We start from the raw sequence: 21,586 nt of genomic DNA, 5'->3' as shown, positions 1-21,586 counted from the left end.
GCACAGGTGCCCGCGATGCCCAGGCTGAGACCCCGTGGGCATGGCTGTGCGGAGTGGGCCCACTCCAGCGACAGCCACTCCGGCCCACGGCACGAGGCTCACAGGAGCACACGCTGACGGTTACAGGGCCTCCGGGGACGGATTCTGCCAGGCGTGTGCGCACGTGACGACGCGTAAGGGCCTGGCCTGGCAGACAGCTTCCTGCCCCACCACGCACGGTGCGCGCCTCGCCACCGCTGGGAGGAAGCGCTACCGGGCTGACCTACCATCCAGGGGGGACTTCTCCTCCGCGTTCTTGTCCTCCTCGGCCAGCATGACTTCCTCTGGGGGAGACACGGCCACAGCCTCAGGGCAGGCCTGCCCATCCCGCCCCACGCCCCTGCCTCCCAGAACCCCACGGGCCTGAGCCTCCTCCACCGGAGCAGACACCCTGTGCCCCAGGCCAGGCGGACTGGAAGCCAGCAGCGGGCGCCGGCAGCCTCACCGGCCTTGAAGATCCACTCCAGGTAGCCGTTGAGCTCCCGCTCGATCTGCTGCTGCCGCCGCAGCTTCAGGAAGGCCCGGCGGTTCTCCACCCGCTCGCGCTCCTTAGCGAACTCCCTGTGACGGGCGACAGCACAGCTCAGGGCCCCGGGGCAGGGACCGGGGAGGGCTGCGACAGGAGACCCACCCCGGCCTCTGACCTGAGCGCACAGAGGCAGGGCCGGCTCCTACACACACGGCGGCACCTCGGTCCCCAGGGGGGCTCTGGGGGGTAGGGACCAGCCACATTGCCTACTTAGGGCCAGCCTGCCCCTCCCTCCACCAGCCAGGCCTCCGGGACAGGATTCCCCAGAGGAGACACCCTGGTTCCTCTGCTGCTCCGACCAGCACAGCTGCTCCAGAGGAGGGAGGGGGAGCGGGGTCAGGACCGGCCAGGGCCAGGGACGAAGGGAAGCATTCGAGTCCATCAGCCAACACGGAGGCTCCGAGTGAGTGGGAGCTCACCTGCCTCCCCAGGCCCCAGCCAAGCTTTCAGCACACACACTCACACACACACACTCACATACACACACACTCACACACACACACACACACTCACACACTCATACACACACACTCACACACACACACACTCACACATGCACACACTCACACATACACACACACACACTCATACACACACTCATACACACACACACTCACACTCTCTCACACACACTTACACACACATACACACTCACACACTCATACACACACACTCACACACTCATACACACACACTCACACACACACACACACTCACTCACACATGCACACACATACACACACACTCACACACACATACACACTCACTCACACATGCACACACATACACACACACACACACTCATACACACACTCACACACACATACACACTCACACACTCATATACACACACACTCATACACACACACACTCATACACACATGCACACATACACACACACACTCACACACACTCTCACACACACACTTACACACACAAGCACACACACCCATCCAGTCTGGCCAGGCTTTCTCAGCGCGGGCTCGGGTGGATCAGGTCCACAAAGCGGGGCAGGCACCCCACAGCCAAAAGCACGCTGTCCTCAGCGGCAGGGAGTCTGCCTGTCTCTCTTCCAGAAGAGGTTCTGGGCGTGGTGGTGTCTGGCAGGCCTGGCTCCTGGCACCCAGCCACAGAAGGAGGCTTGGCTGTGCCCAGGCCGGCCTCTCGCCCAGGGCCATCCCCGCCGGGGCCTGCGCTGCGGCATCCAGCAGGCGAGGCAAGAGCTGCCTGAGGCCCCCCCTCCAAGTTCTGAGTCCACAGAACACAGGGTCCCAGGGCAGGAGGCCTGGGGCAGGGCCAGGGCCAGGACAGTACTGCAGACTCAGCGAGAGCACCAGCAGGGACCGCTGCCACCTGGCCTGCCCTCCTCCAGCTCGTTCTCCACGGAGGAGTCACCGACTGCTCCGCTTGGTGCAGGGCGGGCGCCCGGGCGGAGGAGGAACAGGCTGAAAGGGGCCCAGGCCAGCCCTCCCTCCGGCAGCCCCCCCCCCCGCCCCCAGGCGTGCTGTAGCACCAGGTCCCGCAGGCCGAGCCCCTCCCCGGTCCGGGCTGCCTTGGAGAGCATCCTGTGAGGGACCCACAGGCCATGCGCTGGCCACTGGCTCAGGGGCCCCACCGCGGGGCGGGAAGAGAACCCGGATGGAGGGCTCAGCCACAAGGAGGACCATCATCGAGGCCAGGATGCTCCCGGGACAGGAGGGCAGCTCCGCCCACCTTCCTCCTGCACACTCTCCACCGGGCTGCTCGCAGCCGCCACCACCAGCGCGACCAGGACTTCTACTCCGTGCCCGGCCCTCTGGGCCTGCACACACGTGCCAGTGCCAAGCACGGCCCTCACCGGAGACAGGTCCGAGCCGGCCTTGGCCACCAGGGTCCCCCCCGTGGTGGTTCCTCTCCAGGCCAGAGGACAGCTGCCCCTTTGCCCCACGAGGCTCCTCCCCACCCTCCTCAGGCCTGGGCCTGAATGGAGCCCTCGGGGTGGGCGAGAGAGGGACCTTCTCCAGCACATGGGGGACTGACGCCGCGGTGGGGACAGGGAGCAGGCCACGCCCACACTGCAGCAGGGCTCCGTGTGCCCCAGGCCTGCTCCTGCTCCCGCCCACGTGAGTCAGGAAGCACGGTCCCCAAGGAAGGACCCCAGCCTCATGCCTCCCTCGTCCTCCCCTGGACGTGATGGAGAGCCCAGTGGTCACTGTGACTGACACTCAGGGCCGCTTCGTTCTTCTGGTCACTCCGCAGGGACCCCGGTCAGAGGCAGGAGCAGCCCCTCTCCACAGTCAGGGGCCAGGGCGACGGCCAGAGACAGGGGACGGTCAGGGAGCGGTCAGATGGCAGCACAGAGAGAAGCTGGCCAGCGCTCAGGACGCTGGGAGTGCCCGCCCACATGGAGGGCAGCCCTGTGGCCAGCCAGGCCTCCCCGCCCTCACCCGCCGGGTCACACAAGCCTGTGTCCGCACCGTCACCCGAGCACACGCAGGGGCAGCGCCCGCCGTCACGGCTCTTACCCCGAGAGCACGCCCAGCACCAGGTTGAGCATGAAGAAGGAGCCGATGATGATGAGAGGGATGAAGTACAGCCAGTTCCAGGTGTTGCCGGCGGCATCGTTTGTCTGGAAGCAAGAGGAGATGAGGAAGGACAGGGGACAAGACAGAGCCCTCACCGTGGAGGTGGCCGGGCCGCTCCTCAGGCACCTGGCAGGGTCCAGGCGGGGGATGAGGGGCCCAGGCAGGACTTGGGAAGCCCTCCTGCCCCTGCCCCTGCCCCTGCCCCATGGAGCTCTCCCGGCCACGCCCACGAGGAGCCGGCCCAGGGCACCGAGGATGGCATGCCCGGCCTCTGCCCGGACACCTCCTCCCGCCCCAGGCTGCTCCTGTGGGCAGCCACAGCCCCCAAGACCCACGTCTGACCATCTGCCTGCAGCAGCCGCCTCACCTCAGAGGCAGGAGCCCCAGCACATGGTCCCCAGATCAACAGCAAGCCCCAAAGTCCCCAGAGAACGTTCCGGCACGTGCCTGCCTGTGACAGCCTGCACTCGGGCCTGGCCTCCACAGCCGAAGGCAAAGGGCACCTCCCGGGCCGAGGGTGCTCCCGGCACAGCCCACAGAAGGCGTGGGCCCCGGGAGCCAGTCCATTTCCCACTGTTCTGTCTGTCTGGGTCCTCAGTGGACGCGCCAGGCCGTGCTGGGCATGACAGACGGGGTGGGGCGACCACGGCCCTGGGTCCCCTCTGGAGGCAGTGCCCTGGGCGGGCGGAGGCAGTGCCCTGGGCGGGCAGAGGCAGGAGCGTCCTGGGATCCCAGCCTTCAGCATGTGGCTGGGGGGGCGTACACTCTCCCCGAGCTCCCGGACCCGGGACCGATGCCAACGTGTGGCTCCAGACTCAGGACACTGAGCCGGGAAAGACACTCCGACTCCGACGCAAAGCGCCCTCCGCACCGGACCTCACTCTGCCGGGCCCTCCCACCACGCCCTGGGCCATGGGCCCGTGGAGCAGGAGCTGCGCGCGCAGCCGGGCCCCACTGCTCAGCCTTGGCTCCGCTGCCTCCTCTAATGGACCGTCCCGGCAGCAGCCAAGCCACCGTCTTCTGCTCTCAAACAAAACAAAACAAAACAAAACAAAACAAAACAAAACAAAGGAGCGTGTGCTTCTGGGAAGAGGGAGACACGCTCCCGCGGCTCCCACTCGGCACAGCCAGTGCCCGGCGGCCGCCGGAAGACCCTGCGGAGGCGGCGGGGCGGAGGCGGCCGGCCAGGACCAGGCCGCGACGAGGCTCCCTCCCGGTGTTTGCTGCTTTGTCCTCGCGCCACGTGTGCAGACGCGTCGCTGAAGCAGCTGCGGCCTGGAAAAGCCACAGGCCCGGGCGGGGCGCTCAGCTCAGAGCCGGCTCTCTCCAACCAAAGGCGCCCGCGAGACACCGCTCCAGCCGGACCGGGCTGCCCCCCTGTCCCTGCCAGCAGCGGCCCAGCAGGGAGCCCAGACTAGCCGCACCCCAAACCGGAGAACCAGCAGGGAGGTGGGACGGTCCTCCTTAGCCGGTGGAGAGCGAGGCCTCTCCTGTCCCTGCCCCCTGCCATGGGAGCCTGGATCCACTCCCACGTGGCAGAGAGGAGACCCCCCACCCTGGTGAGGTGCTGTCATGGGGCCTCGTGGGGAGTCAGGGCTTCCATGTGTCCCCACAGTACACGGCGACCCCCACCCCCAGTACAGACTGTGGGAGGAGCCTCCCAATAGGGGAGCACTGCAGGCACACTGCGGAGCAGACTGCCCCCCCCCTCCCGCCCAGCCCCAAGCAGCAGGAACAAGGAGCCTGGAGGGAATTTTTAACTGAATGAACGGAATGAAAATGAGAACGCAATACAGCAAACGTGAAGGACAGAGCTACAGCAGCGCCCAGAGGTAAACTGGCAGCATGGAAAGAGGAAACCTGCAGATCAACTGTCAAAACTTAGCCCTCAAGCGGCTGGGAAAAGGGCAGCGCAGACCTGGTCAGGGTGCGGGCGGGAGGCAGCCAGTCCACGTGCCTCTCTCGCCTCCATGCTTCTCTCTGCCTCTCCCTTCCCCTCCTGGGGCGTGGGCTCTCTAAAGATCAATGGGAAATAGCCTCCAGCGAGGACTGACCAAAACATTTTTCAAAATAAGTAAAATCACAAATAACACGACTTTTTAAAACATATTTTTTATTGATTTCAGAGGGCAAAGAAGGAGAGATAGAAACATCAGTGATGAGAGAGAATCATGGATCAGCTGCCTCCTGCACGCCCCACACTGGGGATCGAGCCCACACCCCAGGCCTGTGCCCTGAACAGGAATCAAACCGTGACCTCCTGGTTCCTAAGCCGACACTCACCCACAGCCAGGCCGGCTGGGCGACAACCCAACTTGTAAATGGCACAGGAGCCGAGTACACACTTCCCCAAAGAACACGCACACGCGGTGCCATGGCGACACACAGGCGCTCGCCACACACGCCACGAGCCCTGCAGACCTCGAACCCAACGTGAAGCACCGCTCCAGCCACGAAGAGTCTCCAGTGGGAAAAACTCCCAGGAAAAGAACGACCGACAGACTGCGGGCAGGAGACACCGTGTCCCGTGGCAAATACACATGAGAAGAGCGTCCCTCCACGACCGTGACCGGTCCCTGCGTGCGTCTCTGAAGGGCTCAGTTGACACAGCGACAGCACCAGAAGGAGGGCGTCCCGGCTGCCGGAGGAGGTGCAAGAGCAGGGCCTCCTGGAGAGCTTTCCTCCCGAGACCCTGGCTACGGAGCCCTACTCCTGAGACACCGCCGTGAGCCCCGGAGCCGGACGGCAGGCGGGCACTGCCGTCTGCACAGAGCTGTGCTCCGGCGTGCGGAGCCACGTCATTCCCAGCCACGGTGAGCGCCGACCAGGCACACGCTCCGCGGAGACCAGCAGCCAGCACACCGGGGGAACCCCCAGAGAGCAGCGTGCAGGGACCCGGCCCGGACCCAGCCACAGACGGGATGCTCTGGAAATGCCGGAGGGCAGTCGGCTCCCGGGCAGTGGCTGCCAGGCCTGGGACAGCCTCCCACCGCCGGTGACACAGCGGGTTCCGCAGGCTGGGACCCCGGCGGGAACAGGGCCAGGACCACGGGTCCCAGCACTTTCCGGCCGCGTCCTCGGACAGCCTTCCATTCAGAGCCGGTCCCGGTCTCCCTCCTCACCTCCCAGCGCCGCTCTGGGTCCCAGAGGAAGCCCTCCCGAAGGACTTCATATGCTGCCCTCGCCTAGCACTGCCTTCCGCCTCTGACCTTTCACCTTTCACCTGGCTTCCAGGGTCCAGGGCGTCCCGGTCACATTTACCCGCTCCTTCCTGGAGCCCTCGCGCCACCTGCCCGGCTCCTGACGCCCGCCCGGGCGCGCTCTGCTCTGCCGGCTCCCGCGTTCCTCCCGCCCCAGCCAGGCCGAGCCGGGAGCCGGCTCTGCTGCTGCTGGAGCCGCACGCCAGGCGGGGAGCCAGCTCAGCGCCGGGCGTTCCTTCTCCACCAGCACTCATTACCCAGGCGGTCTCACCCCCACGTGATTTTAACCACCACCCGTGACTTCACATGTGCACCGGGCAGCCCTGCACCCGTGTGCCCACTGCACACGCAGCACCCCACTGCGACAGAACGGTCGAGAATGTCAAGGGTCAGAGCAGAGTGCAGGCTCCACCCCCACTCCCGGGGGGGAAACTGAGCAGACACCCCGTTCCCCACGCGCCCCCCGCCCCACCCGCCCCCATGGCTCAGCTCACACCTCTGATCCTTCCTCTCCAGCCTGTGGGTGCACGCACACGCCTTCCGAGTACCATGAACGTGTCAGAGCCACGTGTGTGTAACCCACTGGCCCTGGAGGAGAGTGTGGAGCGGTCCTGAGTGACAGGAAGTCCACAGTCACGCCCAGTAGGAAGCAGTCTGGGTTCAGAGTGTCAGTCCCGGCTGCTGGCAAACTGGTCAACATGCTCCACAAGGAGCCTGCGGCCCAGCTGGCCCCCGTCAGCGGGAGGGACGTGTGGGGGACACGAGGCCGGTGCCCCAGGCGGCACCCTTCCTCCCACAGCCGCAGGGCTGGCTGGCAGCCAACACAGGCGCGGGAGGAGGGGGGGACAGGCAGGCCCCTCGTTCGCCCCGAAGCTAACTCGGCCACAGGAACTGATGCGATTCCGCTTACTCCTCCTCCAGCGGGGCCCCCACCGTCAGCTCTCAGGGTCCACGCAGAGCGATGTTCTCTGATGCGACCCCATCACCCCGGGGCGGAATTTAAAGGGACTCCTGGCTGCCTGCCATCCCCCAGCCTCAGCTGGCCCACGAGAGGCCCCTGCCCCGCACGGAGTGCCCTCCAGCGGAGGAGCGCGTCTGGGGGAGCCAGAGAGCCCGCCCTGGGCGGTGAGGAGGCTCCCCGCCCCGCCTGCCTGGCCCCACACCCATCCTGCCAGCCCTCTCCGCGTGCACGGCGGCCGCCTGCTCGGCCTAGCCTCACGGCGTCACCGCACCGCGTCCGGGTGCCCGGCCACAACTCCAAGTCACGTCCCGCAGCGACCGCAGGGCTGGCTCCGGACCTCCCGCCCGCGTCCCGTGTCTCTTCGGAGCGCTGGTCCTCCGAGCCGTCTCTTTCTGACGTCTCCTGCTCACCCCACCCCCACCCCCCGCAGCTTCTCAGGGAGCGCCCAGCACCGGGTCCCATGGGTGTCGATGGAGCCCCGTGCCCCTCCTGACGGGGCCTCCTGCCCCGCCCCCGGGTGCAGACCACGAGGAGTCACAGGGCCACTGGCCAAGCCCGGGAGCCCGGCGGGCGGGCGGCTCTGCCCTGTGCACGCGGGGGGCTGGTAGAAGTGGCCGCGCAGAGCTATTTTTAGGGTCCTTTTGTGAAGAGCGTTCCTTGATGGGCTGAGGGAGAGGACAGCCAAGCCCGCCATCCCTGCCTTTGTCCGCGCTCACAGAGCTGTCACAGACGCGCTTCCGCTCCAGAGGGAATCTAGTTCACAGACCCGGGCCTCTGCCTGCCGGCGAGCACGGGCCCCGCCCCGCTGGGTGCCCAGCCCCAAGATCCACCCGGGGCCCCACGAGCCCCCAAGGCGGGCACAGGCTCCAGGGGCCGCAGCCCCGCCACATCCTGGCGCAACAGCGAGGGTTCAAACGGAAGCACCTCATGTTCCAGGGACCCCCCCACCCGGACCCCCACCCACAGCTGCAGGCAGAACACACCTTCCACCCACCAAAGCCCAGCCACCCCGCTGCCCCTTCCCGCCGGATTCCTGGCTCCCAGGCGCCTCCCTGCCCGCCCCCAAAGCCCCCAAAGCCGCGCCTCCATCGCCCCTGCCCAGCTGGCGCCCCGGGCTGGAGGAGCGGAGGCAGCGGGGAGGGGAGGCTGCCCCTTAAAGACAGAGGTCTGCTCCGGAGAGACACGTCCAGCAGGGAAGGGGGAGCGACAGGCACCAGGCTCCCCCAGGGCTACACCAGCTTCTGGCACGACCGCCGTCGGCACTGCCCGGCGGGCTGCCACGCTGCCGGGGCGAAGACCAGAGAGGAAGCAAAGGGACAGGGCACAGGCTCACCCAGGCGCCTCCCTGGGCCCCGGCTCAGCTCAGCCCAGTGTGCCCGCCCCTCAGGCAGCCCCGCCTTCCTCCGCGGGAGACCCCTCCTGCAGGGGGTTCACACACTCCTGGTTCAGGGACAAGACTCCTCCCGGCCCACGCGGAGAAGTGACTGCGAACAGGACGCCAGGGGCTGCACGGCTCGTCCCTCCTGACCTCACCCTCCCTCAGCCGCTTTCCCAGCAGGAGCTGCAGGCCCAGGTGAGGGACCGAGCTGTGCCCGGCCGGTACGGCTCAGTGGTGAGCACCCGCCTAAGAGCCAGGAGGTCACGGTGTGATTCCCATCAGGACACAGGCCCAGACTGCGGCTCCATCCCCAGGGGCATGTGTGCAGGAGGCAGCTGGTCCATGGTCACCTCTCATCACGGACGTTTCCATCCCTCTCCCTCTCCTTTCCTCTCTGAAATCCATAAAAATATGTTTTAAAAAAAATTTATTTTAGCCGAAACCGGCTTGGCTCAGTGGATAGAGCATCGGCCTGTGGACTAAAAGGTCCCGGGTTCGATTCCGGTCAAGGGCATGTACCTTGGTTGCGGGCACACCCCAGTAGGGGGTGTGCAAGAGGCAGCTGGTCGATGATTCTCTCTCATCGACGTTTCTAACTCTCTATCCCTCTCTTCCTATCTGTAAAAAATCAATAATATATATATATATATATTTTTTTTTTTTTAAATTTATTTTAAAAAGAGTCTGAGCTGAGACCGCTCCGTGGGCCCCTGGCGGGTGGAGGAGGGGCGGGGCTCAGGCCACTCACGTTGTAGAGGATGTCGGTCCAGCCCTCCATGGTGATGCACTGGAACACCGTCAGGATGGCGAACAGGATGTTGTCGAAGTTGGTGATGCCGAAGTTGGGGCCGGGCCAGTACTCCCGGCACTCGGTGTCGCCCTCGCACAGCCGGGCGGGCGCCTCCTTGCCGCAGGGGAAGTCGCCCACGGGCTTGGCTTCTGCGTGGGAAAGGGGAGCGCACACCCTGAGCCCAGCAGCACGTGGGCCCAGCCTGCCCGCTCCCTCAGCTGGAACCCCACTCCCGCCCGGGACTCATTCATCTCAAACCAGACACAGCACGGCCCTCACCCGCCCAGGACCTGACTCCCCTCCCTCCGGCCGGACTGCCACACGCTCTCCCGACACGCACCTGCCCGTCCCTGGGAGCCACCGCAGCCCCGTGCCCACCAGGCCGGGGCCCAGAGCCCGCCCACCCAGTGCCCAGCGGACAGCTGGCAGCCAGGGACCACGCGGAGGGCCGGAGGAGACACCGGACCCCGAGCTGACCTCGGGACCAGGCGGACAGCGGACAGCTGGCAGTCAGGGACCACGCAGTGGGCCGGAGGAGACACCCGACCCTGAGCTGATCTCGGGACCAGACAGTCAGGCCCGCCTCCTAAACCCCCGGCCCCGAACCCGCCCGCTGATTCCGTTTCCCTGGAAGGGCAGCTGCGGGCACTGGCTGGGCACCCAGAGCCCGGCCCCTGGGGCCCGGCGGGCGCTCACCGGTGCCGTTGGGGAAGCAGGCCTTGTGGAACTTGCCCATGTAGAACTCGAGGCCGATGATGGCGAACATGAGGATGGCGAAGAAGAGCAGCAGCCCGATCTGCAGCAGCGGGACCATGGCCTTCATGATGGACTTGAGCACCACCTGCAGGCCTGGGGCGCAGGGCAGGGGGCGGCGGGTCAGGGGGCAGCGGGTCAGGGGACCGCGGGTCAGGGGACAGTGAGTCAGAAGGCAGCAGGTCAGAGGGCACTGGGTCAGGGAACTGCAGGTCAGAGGGCAATGGGTGAGGGGACCGCGGGTGAGGGGACCGCGGATGAGGGGGCAGCGGGTCAGGGGGCGGTAGGTCAGGGGACCGCAGGTCAAGGGGGCAGCGGGTCAGAGGGCAGTGGGTCAGGGGGCATCGGGTCAGAGGGCAGCAGGTCAGGGGGCAGTGGGTCTGGGGACCGCGGGTCAGAGGGCAATGGGTGAGGGGACCGCGGGTGAGGGGACCGCGGATGAGGGGGCAGTGGGTCAGGGGGCGGTAGGTCAAAGGGCAGCGGGTCAGGGACGGTGGGTCAGAGGGGGGGCGGGCCTGGCAGGCACTGAAAAGCGGGAGGGGAGCTGGGAGCTGCGCGGCCTGAGGAAGCTGGGCCCTGGGGGCGGGGAGGGGGCGGGGGGAGGGGGAGGGGGTGGGGCGGGGGACAGGGGGCGGGGAGGGAGGGGCGGGGAGAGGGCGGGGCTGGAGGGGGCGGGAGGCGGATGCCAGAGGTGAGGCCGGAGGGCAAGTGGGCTGCGGGTCTGAGGGGACTCGGGTCCAGGAGAGCAGGGTCCTGGGAGGGGAGGGGAAGGTTCTGGAAGCGCAGAGGCTCCTGGGAGGGACGACAGGGAACGCTGGGAGAGAACAGCAGGCGATCCTGAGAGTGAAGACGAGGGAGTCTTGAGAGGGACCCAGAAGGTTCCGAAAGCGCAGAGGATCATGGGAAGGAAGAGCCCAAAATGGCGGGAAGGAAGAGCCCAAAATGGCGGAAAGGAAGAGCCCAAAATGGCGGAAAGGAAGAGCCGAAGATGGCGAGAAGAGCTGGGAGCAGGGGGTTCTGGGAAGGAAGAGCCGGGAATGGCGGGAAGAGCTGGGGGTTCTGGGAAGGAAGAGGCAGAAATGGCGGGAAGGGCAGGGAATGCCGGGGGCCGGGGGTCCTGGCGTGGAAGAGCCGGGATCGAACAGACCCAGCCCCTCGGGGAAAGCGCCGCGGGGACCTGCCCGTCGGGGTTCGCCGCGGGGACCCGTGTGTCCGGCGGAGGGCGAGGCGCCGTCACGGTCTCCCCGCAGCGGCCTCCCCGGCCTCGCCCGGACCGGGCCGGGCCCATCGGCCTCTGCGCTGCCCTCGCCCCAGAGGGCAGACCTGGGGCTCAGCGGAGCCCCCGGGAGGCCAGCCCCCTCCACCGGCTCCCGGGCGGCAGCAGCGCAGAGGCCGGGGCGGGAGGAGGCGGCCGGGCCTGACTCACTCGGAATCCCCGACACCAGCTTGAGGGGCCTCAGCACCCGCACTGCCCGCAGCGTCCGCAGGTCGAAGTCGGTGCCCGCCGTGGCGAGGATCCTGCAACAGATGGGGAGGTGAGGGCCTGCACCGTGTCCTCCCTCCCTCCGGCCCGTCCTCCCTCCGGCCCCCCTGTCCTCCCTCCCTCCCGCCCCCCTGTCCTCCCGCCCCCCTGTCCTCCCTCCCCCCTGTCCTCCTTCCCCTCTGTCCTCCCTCCGGCCCCCCTGTCCTCCCTCCCTCCCGCCTGTCTTCCCTCCCTCCAGCCCGTCTGTCCTCCCTCCCGCCCCCCTGTCCTCCCTCCCCCCTGTCCTCCTTCCCCTCTGTCCTCCCTCCCGCCCCCCTGTCCTCCCTCCTCCCCCTCCTTCTTCCTCAAAGAGCGGACGCCCAGGGCCTCTCCGTCTGGGTCCACCCACCGTGTGTGATGGCGCCCAGCCCGGCCCCTGTAACTCAGATCTGGAATCCTGGGCTCAGGTGTCCACGTGCAGGTGACACACCCCCACTTTTAAAAAGCGAATCAAACAGGACACACTGAGGGCGGTTCCGAACTTCAGGCAGTTTTGTGAAGCTCAGGGTTGGTACATGCCCTTTTGCCCTTTTGTGAAGCTCAGGGTTGGTACATGCTGTGACTGAAGAGCTTTTATTCTTACTCCCAGGCTTACTCCTTCCCAGCGACCCTTTCCCCCATCTCAGCAACCAGTCAGCTGTTACTTAAGCCAAAACCGAGGCCTCCCCCCTAAAGGCCTCTCCTGCATTCCACACCCGAGTCACCATTTAAAATGCACCTACAGCCGAAGCCGGTTTGGCTCAGTGGATAGAGCATCAGTCTGCGGACTGAAAGGTCCCAGGTTCGATTCTGGTCAGGGGCATGTACATTGGTTGCGGGCACATCCCCGGTAGGGGGTGTGCAGGAGGCAGCTGGTCGATGTTTCTCTCTTATCAATGTTTCTAGCTCTCTATCTCTCTCCCTTCCTCTCTGTAAAAAATCAATAAAATATATTTAAATAAAATGCACCTACAGTCCTGTGCCCCTGAATGCACTGCAGGGAGGGAAGGACGGGTGTCAGAGAGAAGGTCAAAGTCCCAGCAGAAAAGAAAGGAAACGAGAAAATCTTTCAAACCAGATCCCATAAAGTTACTGAAATGACAGCAATAACCATCAGGAATCACACTCCGGGCAGGAGACTGGTTTGGCTGTATTAACAGTTTAGGACATAGCGTGGAGGAATCACCACAACCGGCAGAGAACAAGAGAGAGAAGCTAAGAGACGTGGAGGCTGGACCCTCCTCGGACCCGCGTGCAGGGTGCGTTCCGGGAAAGAACAGAGTGAATGGTGAAGAAGCCACATGTGGAGAGAGAAGGAGGAATTTCCAGAATTAGAGACTTGAGTTAAGTTCAAAGTTCATTACAAGAAACAAATATAATATCATTAGATGTCCCTTTTCCCCAAATTCCTACAAGTTCCTACAAGTTCCATGCAATTCCAGTAAAAATCTCAACATTTCTTATATGTAGAAAACCCTAAATTTGTAGAAAACTCACAAAAAATTACCATAACTAACGAATTTAACAATTTCAGGATATGCCGTTAGCACACAAGTTGTACTTCTATGCACGTGCAACGAACACTCAAAAGAGGACATTTTTAAAACCCGTTTGCGATAGCATTGCAGAGAGTGAAATACTTGGGAGTAAAATTAGCCAAGGAGGCAAAGGACCTGCTGGACACCGAGGACTCCAGAGCACGGCTGATGGACGGCCGGGACCGGAAAGGTCAGTTAAAGACTTCCTGGCGCTAGCTGTCCGTGCCACCCGCAGCGCCCTGTCGGGGCCACGCGATCCCTACCGAAAGCCCAGCCATTGCTTTGCGGAAATAGAACAGCGCACCCCAGAATTCATGGCGGACCTCACGGGCGAGTGGCAAAACCATGGAGAGAGAGAACGAGGCTGGAGGAGCCTCATTTCCCGATGTCAGAAACCGCGCCTGTTCTCAGCGTGCAGGCTCTGCCCGTCCCTCCGGGTTACTCCGAGGCGTTTCCCTCTTCTGTCCCGTTCGCACACGAACTTGTTTTCTTCGCTTGTTTTTCTGGAACGTCGTCGTCCGCGTGTGGGAGCGCGGCGGGTTTCCGTGCGTGGGCTCGGAGCCTGCCGCTCGGCTGCACCGGGTTCGGGTCTGGAACGCAGCCTTCGGGGAGACTGGCTCTCTGCGCACGGAGTCTGGCCGTCAGCAGAAAGTGCTGGTGTCGCCTCCTCCTGCCCAGGGTGGTGCGTCCACGTCTCTCTCTTGCCGAGCGCTCTGGCTGGAGCGCCAGCGCCGTGTTGATGACGGGGTGAGAGGGGACCCCTTGTGATGCTCCCGATCTGAGAGGAGAAACGTGCATCTTCACGGCGGGCGGAGCGTGGCTTGTCATGTGTCACCGTGATGCTGACGTACTTCCATGTGTGTCCATCTGCCATCTACAGAGTGTTTTCACCATCAATAGCTGTATTTGTCTTTCCGACGTATTTCCGTCCACACTGTTGCAGATTTAACCCAAATACCTTTTAAAGAATGGTATTTTTGGATTTGTAACTTTCATAAATAGAATACTGACTTTTTTGTTTTTTATAAAGTACGATCTCTGATGATCTCTTCAATGCACAGAACCCACTCCGAACACTCTGAGGGCACCAATGAGCACCCCGGTCATAAAGGATGGATTCCCTTTAAAATCAGGCAATACGCCTGGCTGCCGTGGCTCAGGGGCTGAGCGTGGACCTATGAACCACAGGCCAGGGTTCGATTCCCGGTCAGGGCACATGCCCAGTTGCAGATTCGGTTCCCAGTGTGGGACGTGCAGGAGGCAGCCAGTCAGTGGTTCTCTTCTCGTCACTGATGTGTCTCTTCTCCTCTCCCATCCTCTCTCTCTCTCTGAAATCAATTTTTAAAAAAAGAAAGAGGAAAGGAACAGACACCACGACAATTCCTGAAGATGACGAGGTCCCAGGACCTCGGTCAGGAGCGTGCAGTCAGGGCAGCATCGGCCTCGCCTGAGCCGGGAGCTCAGGGTGGCCTCTGGCAGCCCCTCCGCCCCCCTCCCCCGCCCCCGTCAGCATCACACCATCGAGGAGCCGCTGTCACGGCGATGACTGGACCAGCGGCCCTCTCCGGGGTCAGCGGAGCGTGCGCTGCGTCGTCATGACAGAAGTGACGGACAGCGACGCTGCGTGTGAAGCGACGCTGAAGGGCCGACATGACCCGCTTCACGTCCACTCGGAGGCGCCTGAGGACGTGGCGCTCGGCGGAGGCGGTGGCAGGGGGGCCGCAGCGCCAGCGCCCGGACAGCCCTCACGGTGCCCGGCCCCGGACACAGCCACGGCGTCCCTGACCCCAGAGGCGCCCAGTAGACAGCGCCCCCCAGAGGGTCTGCCGGGAGCCCTTCCCGCCCAAGTGCTGTCACCCTCTGCGCGGAGCCCCGTCCGGGCGGGCCAGAGGGCGGCTCCCAGCCCCTGGGGAGACACACCAGCACCCGACTCCTCTGAGGAGCCGGAGCAGGACCTGGCTCCGACGCTGGGCTTGGCCGGGGCCTGTCCTCCCGACTGAGCTCCGGGCAGTGGCACGTCCACGCGCAGCCCTCCTCGGGCTCAGTGCCGGGCACCCTGTCCTCCACTGGAGGGCGGCAGCCTCGCCTCCACACCCCCCCTCACGCCAGGCAGGTGAGGGGTCTTCAGGTCGGGGAGGGAACGGAGTGCAGAGCCAGCAGGAGCCGGAGCCCCAGAGCCCGAGCCACGGAGCCTCCTCCACCTCCAGGAACTGCTTTGTCACCGACTTTCCAGGTGCAGCTCGGCCCAGGAGGCTGCTGGCGGTTGCCATGGAGACAGCCTGTGGGTCTCAGCCTCCCGCCCCCGCCCCAGGGCTGAGCTGAGCAAAGGCCTGCATCTCACTCAGACCGACCCCGCGGCCCGGGCCCTCAGGCCTCCGGGGTCAGCGTGCCCCGGCTCACGGGGAGAAACGGGGGTCCGGGGGCACTCCCAGTGCCCAGGCTCCCAACCTGGAGGGGCGCCCCAGTGACGCACCCAGAGGAAGTGTCACAGCCGCTGGCCGCCGCCCACCACTCGGGAAAGGGGGGCCGTGGGGCCCTCCCCAGCCCCTCCTCCAACAAGGGCCACAGGCCCCAAAGGCCAGCAGCAGACAGCTGCCATGCTGACCCCTGACCCTCCCCACCCTGCCTCCGAGGGGCAAGGAGTCCTTGGCTGAGTGCTCTGTCCAGCTGAGGGGCGGCGACTGGTCAGGGCAGCCCGGCTCTGACCCGAGGCCACGGAGGAGCCGCCTCCAGGGGGGCCACCAGCACCCCCCCCATTTAGGGGCTGCTGACTCCTCCGTATGGCCCTCGGGCCAGGGCAGCGGGCGGTCAGGCGTGGACCCAGCGCCATCTCACTCAACGCCCCGCCCCGCCCGCTTTCTGAACCCCCGTTTTCAGTCTGTGGAGTGGGTGACTCCCCTGCACCCCCCACACACCAACACACACACAACTAGTTACAACGCAGCCCTGGTCCCTTTAAGCGTCAGGACCAGAGACCCAGCTGACAGCGGTCTGAGCAGCATCCGCATCCCAGAACGCAACGGCAAAGGTCCAGGTCCCACCAAAACTCGTCCGTCAGAGCCGGCAGGACCGGAGGCCACAGGGAGAGACAGACCACAGGCGGGCGGTCACCCGGCGCCGCCGCCGAAGCCGCGGCCAGCAGAGCACAGGAGGCACGGCGACCGCGTGGGACCGGGACCGGAACACCGAGACGGAAGGAAGGGGACGGGCCCGGCAGAGGAGAGAACCAGGGCTCAGCGCCCGCACGGCGGAAGCAGCACCGGCGGGGACGGGGGACGGGGCTGCAGGAGAGGGCGGGGCCCCGGTCAGCACCAGCTCCGCCCGGGCTGAAAATCCCAGGTTTGGCTCAAACCTACAGATTCAGGGTCCGAGGGCCCAGGTCAGAGCAGGGCGAGAGGAGGGAGGGCCGCTCTCCAGGCCCACAGCACGGCGCCACGCAGACGGGCGGGACCTGGACGGAGTCACGTCACCACCTGTGCCCTGGGGCCACCGCGGGCTCCGCCGTCCCAGCCGGTCTCCCCGCAGAGGTGGAGCACGGTGGCACAGAGATGACGGGCCAGACAGGAGCCCACAGCCCGAGTCCCCCCCGCCCCCGTGACTCCGCCTGGAGACAGCGCCCAAAGGCGTCTCAGGGGAGCCCACCCGCAGGGCTGGCACCCACGGGCCAGGAGGCACCCGAGTGAGGAGGCCTGTGCCACACGGCAGGCAGGCGGGGGGCACCTGGGCCTGGGACCTCGGCCGCCAGGACTGATGCGGGCCCGTGTGCAGCCCGTGTCCCCGCACACGCACGTTCACGCCAGAGCACCTCCTGAGGACCGGCAGCCGGCCCTGGCAGCGTGTCGAGGGCAGGCGTTATCCAGCTGGAAAGGCCACCAGCCGACCCCGGGCTCATGCCCGGTTGTGGGCTTGATCCCCGGCGTGGGGCACGCAGGAGGCAGCCGATAGATGGCAAGCACGTCGCCCCACCCCATGTTCCTCTCTCTAAAAACAACTAATCCAGAGCCATCTGGCCACGCCCCGTCAGCCCGCCAGCCCCAGGCCCGGGGCCAGGAGTGGCCGGGGCACCAGCGCACTGCAGACCCTGCCCGGGAGCGGGCACCTGTCCCAGCCGCCACCCCTCCCCTGCCCCCTCCCGAAGGAACCGGGTCTGGGCTCAGCTGCAGACAGACTCACGCAGAATGACGCCGGCCACGGTGGCCTGCTGAGCCCCCCGCCCCACCCCACCCCCAGATGCCAGGCCCCAGGCCCCATGGGATCCCTGGAGACGACCCCAGCCCCCGGCCCTGGGCACTGGAGACCTCCGCGGTCAGCTCCAACGGCCCCAGCAAGCCCCAGGCAGACAGTGCGGAGGACAGAGATGCAGCCACGGCGCCCGGGACCCCCTGCCGCGGGGACACGCAGCAGATCCTGCGAGTGACACATGTCCCCCGGGCCTCGGGGCCCCTCCCTTCCCTGCGTGTCCCCCAGGCCCCGTTCCCGGGAGCCTGGGCTCTGGGGCAGCAGCTCAGCAGAGGGGCAGGAGCTCCCCAGGGCGGGAGCCGGCACAGGGGCCCCTATCCCCCCTTGTGCAGCTGAGCCTGGGCCCGCCCTCCCAGGGAGCCCGCAGCCACCCCAGGAGGCCCCCCAGGAGGCCCGGCAGCTCTAATTACAGGTCCGGGAGAGAAGCCGGTTTAATTTGGAGTAAAACGAGACGCTGTGGCTGGAACGTCCCCGGGGGAGCCACCTGCCTGCGCGGGACACACTCCGCCGTCCGCGACCGGGAACGAGCCTTGGCGAGGCCAGGGGGGGGCGGGTCCGGCGCTCTGCCGGGCTGGGAGGGGCGCGCCATCCTCCGTTCTCAGCTGCCAGCCCAGCTCCCCCACAGCCCTCACACCGCGCCCCCTCCCGCACCTGCTGTCACAGACACCAGGCCACCGGGCTGGGTCCCAGGACGCCCGGTCCAGCCGGGCTTCTGTCTGCACCCAATGGCTTCGCCTGGGGAGAGCCCACGGACTGAGCCCTCCAGGCCTCCCCCCCGCCGCCCCGGCCCAGCACCCCGGCCCCGTCTGCGCCCTGCGTGGCTGCAGGCACAGAGCGGCCTCAGTGCACCATGTGCTCCCTCCCCTCCTCTCCCTCTCCTCCTCTCCCCCTCCTCTCCCGGTACCTGCCCTTCAGTAAACTCCCGGTCTCCACTCCCTGGCCCCCCTCCCCCCGCCGCTACACCCCCCTCGCTGCCACCAGCCCGCACGCTCCGGTCCCGGGCTCCGCCCGCAGCACCCCCTCACGCCCCGTCCCTGGCGCCTGCTCGTCTCCGTCTCTGACCACCATCGATTCACTGTGACCTCTCTAGCTCCATCCTCCATGTCCTTCCGAAGTCACGGGGCAACTGAGGGCTCCCTGACTCCTCCGGGCCCCCCTCCGGGCCCCTCCAGCCCGCCGCACCCCCTTCTGTGTGACGGAGCCTCGGGAGAACGGGGCGGGCGGCGGGAGGCACCCTGCGGTCAGAAGCCCAGTGTCCCCTCGACCCCTCCCATCCCAGCGGGCGGCTGCTCACCCCGCAGGGGCTCAGCCAATCCTGAATGAACAAATGACGGCTCGGGGCCCCTCGAGCGGCTGGACAGACACATGGACAGGGGAGCAGACAGCAGGACGGCCCCTCGGCTCCCTCCCCCACAGCCGGGGCCAGAGGCTGCGCCAGCCCAGGCCCCGGTGCCCCAGGCCTGGTCCCGGGTGAGCAGGGAGGCTGAGGGCTCCCCGGGGGAGGGCGGGGCCAGCGGGCACCCCAGGACCTGCCGCAGCTCAGAGCAGGAGGCCCCGCCAGCCGCTGGGGAGGAGCTGGGCTTCCAGGCAACGGGCCTCCCCCCCCTGAGACCTGCCCACCAGTCTCCACCCCCTGAGCATTGAGTGAGTGAACCCTAATTAAAAACAAGAGCCAGCGGAGAGTAACCCCACGGCTGCCCACGGGGACCTCGGCTCAGGAGGCTGAGTTAGGGCTCTTCCCTGACTCCCCACCGGCCAGCGCTCACCCCGAAAAACACTCCCTCTACCCCACATACACATGTACACACATGTACGCGCACACACGTGCACACGCACGCGCACACCGGGTCGCGAATCCTGTGTGCTGCATGCAGGAGGGAGCAGCTCCCCCGGGACCCCAGCCATGTGTGACCCCACAGGACACAGGTCACCCTCCCTGCCTGGGGGTTCCCCTCCCAGCCCAGCACCCCCTGGGGATGAGGTGCAGAGCCAGGAGCCTGGGGACCGCCCAGCAGCACCCCCCCAGGACACAGCGCGCGGGACTCAGGGACTCAGACGGGAGCCCGGGAGCCAGGAGGCCAGAGAAGAGAAAGGGAACGTAAGACCAGGAGGAAAATAAGAAAGTGAAATGGGCCGAGAGAGAGAGAGAGAGAGAGAGAGAGAGAGAGAGACACGAGGGGGAGACCTGGAGGAGGTGGGGGAGGAGGAAGGGGAGAGGAGGAGGGGAGGGAGGAAGGGAGGCCTGGAGGAGGTGGGGGGAGGGGGGAGAAGGGGGGGAGGAGGGAAGGAGGAAGGGAGACCTGGAGGAGGCGGGGGGGGGGAAGGGGGGAGGGGGAGGGAGGAAGGGAGACCTGGAGGAGGTAGGGGGGGAGGGGGAGGAGGGGAGGGGGGAGGGAGGAAGGGAGACCTGGAGGAGGTGGGGGGAAGGGGGGAGAAGGGGGGGAGGAGGGAAGGAAGGAAGGGAGACCTGGAGGAGGAGGGCAGCACATGGAGAAAGGATAGAGGGAGGAAAGAGGCGGAGGAACCAAGAAAAGAGGACGGAGGGAGGGTCTCCAAGGCGGAGCTGGGGACCAGGGACCCTCTGGCTGGGGCTCCCGGAAGGTGTGACCAGGAGTGTGGGCATCGGGCACGGCCGGCGCCCCCCCCTCCGGGCCCCGGAGGCTCCGGCTCCCTGGCCTGAGGCCCTCCACCTCCGGAGCCTCCCCCCTTCCCCCCCCTCCCCCCCCCCCCCCCCCCCCCCGCCGCCACACCACAGCCGCTCCCAGGCCCGAGCCCGCCCTCCGGTTCCCTCTAATGTGCAGACACCCCTGTGCCTCCGGGGAGCCGCCCATGGCCAGGCTCTGGGGACACCCTGAGAGACAAGGGGCCCTCCTCAGGGACTCCGGTCCGGAGGGAGGGAGGGAGGGAGGAGGGAGGGAGGGAGGGAGAGGGCAGTAAACAGTGCGGCTCCAGTCCCCCAGCGCTGCCTCCAGCCCTCCCCACCCGCCGGGCCTCAGGCCTCAGGCGGGGCCGGCACAGGGCGGGGCCGGCAGCACCGTGGACAGCGCCCTCGTCCCAGCAGAAGGCTCCTCCTCCCTCCCCAGTCACAGGAGGGCCCTAGGCACCCACCAGGCAGATGGGGAAACCGAGGCCCGAAGGGCAGGGACTCAATGAGGAAGAGCAAGGTGCTCGGCCTCACTCCTGCCCAGCCCACCCCCAAGTCCTCTTCCCTGGGCCCCTGGGCTGCTGAGGGTCCTGTCAGGGTCCATCTGGGAGAAACGTGGGGCAGGCGGGGGTACTGACACCTTCCGGTCAAAGCTCAGACCCCAGGACAGCCCTCCCCTCGGTGACCGACCCCCGCACCTCGGCCCCGCCCCGCAGCCCGGTCAGCAGGCCCCGCGAGGGCGGTCGGCAGGCAGAGCTCTCCCCAGCGGCCCCGCAGCCGCGCGGCCCGTCCCCTCGCGGGCGCGGCGGGCACCTACCCCGTAAGGACCACCACGAAGTCCATGACGTTCCAGCCGTTGCGCAGGTAGGAGCCCTTGTGCAGCACGAAGCCCAGGGCCACCACCTTGATGCCCGCCTCGAAGCAGAAGATGCCGATGAAGTAGGGCTCCGTGTCGTCCTGCGGAAACACACACGGCTCGCCGCTGCCCGCGGGCCAGACCCGCCCCGGCCCAGGCCCGCCCCCGAGGGCCCCGCCCCGCCCTCCAGGCGGGCGGCCGGGTGCGATGGCCACGGTGGGCGTCCCCTGCAGTGACCTGTCAACGCCCCATCCCAGGCCCGCCCCCCCATCCCGAAGGACACGGAGGCACAGAGGCCACGGGCCCTGGCGAAGACCAGCCAAGGCCCCGGGCTCTGCCCTCTGCCCTCTGCCCTCTGCCCTCTGCCCTCTGCCCTCTGCCCTGGGCCGGTGCCCCAACGCCAGAGCACAGCCCGGTACCCACTGGCTCATGAACTGACGCACAGTCCCAGACGCTCGCCCCTCGAAACCTGCAGGTCCCGGAGCACATGTGGCCGCCTCAGGGTGCCTGGGGGCGTCCCGCCCGCCCACCGGCCACAGGCAGGGCGCTGTGGCGGGCAGCAGTGCGGGCGGCCGGGTGCCAGATGCAAGCGCC

At 66.5% G+C, this 21,586-nt stretch overlaps 1 protein-coding gene across 1 annotated transcript in view; it reads right to left on the bottom strand.

The window, feature by feature from the left end:
- CACNA1B (calcium voltage-gated channel subunit alpha1 B) overlaps window positions 1-21,586 on the bottom strand; it is an 86,265-nt gene that overhangs the window by 61,141 nt on the left and 3,538 nt on the right. Inside the window, 7 exon segments of the mRNA XM_084899916.1 lie at window positions 267-323; window positions 485-600; window positions 3,073-3,176; window positions 9,420-9,610; window positions 10,158-10,310; window positions 11,641-11,732; window positions 20,954-21,093. Coding sequence (XP_084756042.1) covers window positions 267-323; window positions 485-600; window positions 3,073-3,176; window positions 9,420-9,610; window positions 10,158-10,310; window positions 11,641-11,732; window positions 20,954-21,093 — 853 coding nt within the window.

The sequence above is a fragment of the Pipistrellus hanaki genome, assembly GCF_964339955.1.
Source record: "Pipistrellus hanaki genome assembly, chromosome: 11".
NCBI classification, from domain to species: Eukaryota; Metazoa; Chordata; class Mammalia; order Chiroptera; family Vespertilionidae; genus Pipistrellus; species Pipistrellus hanaki.
Note: the sequence above shows the minus strand (reverse complement) of the source record. Positions and strands in the feature narration are given on the sequence as shown.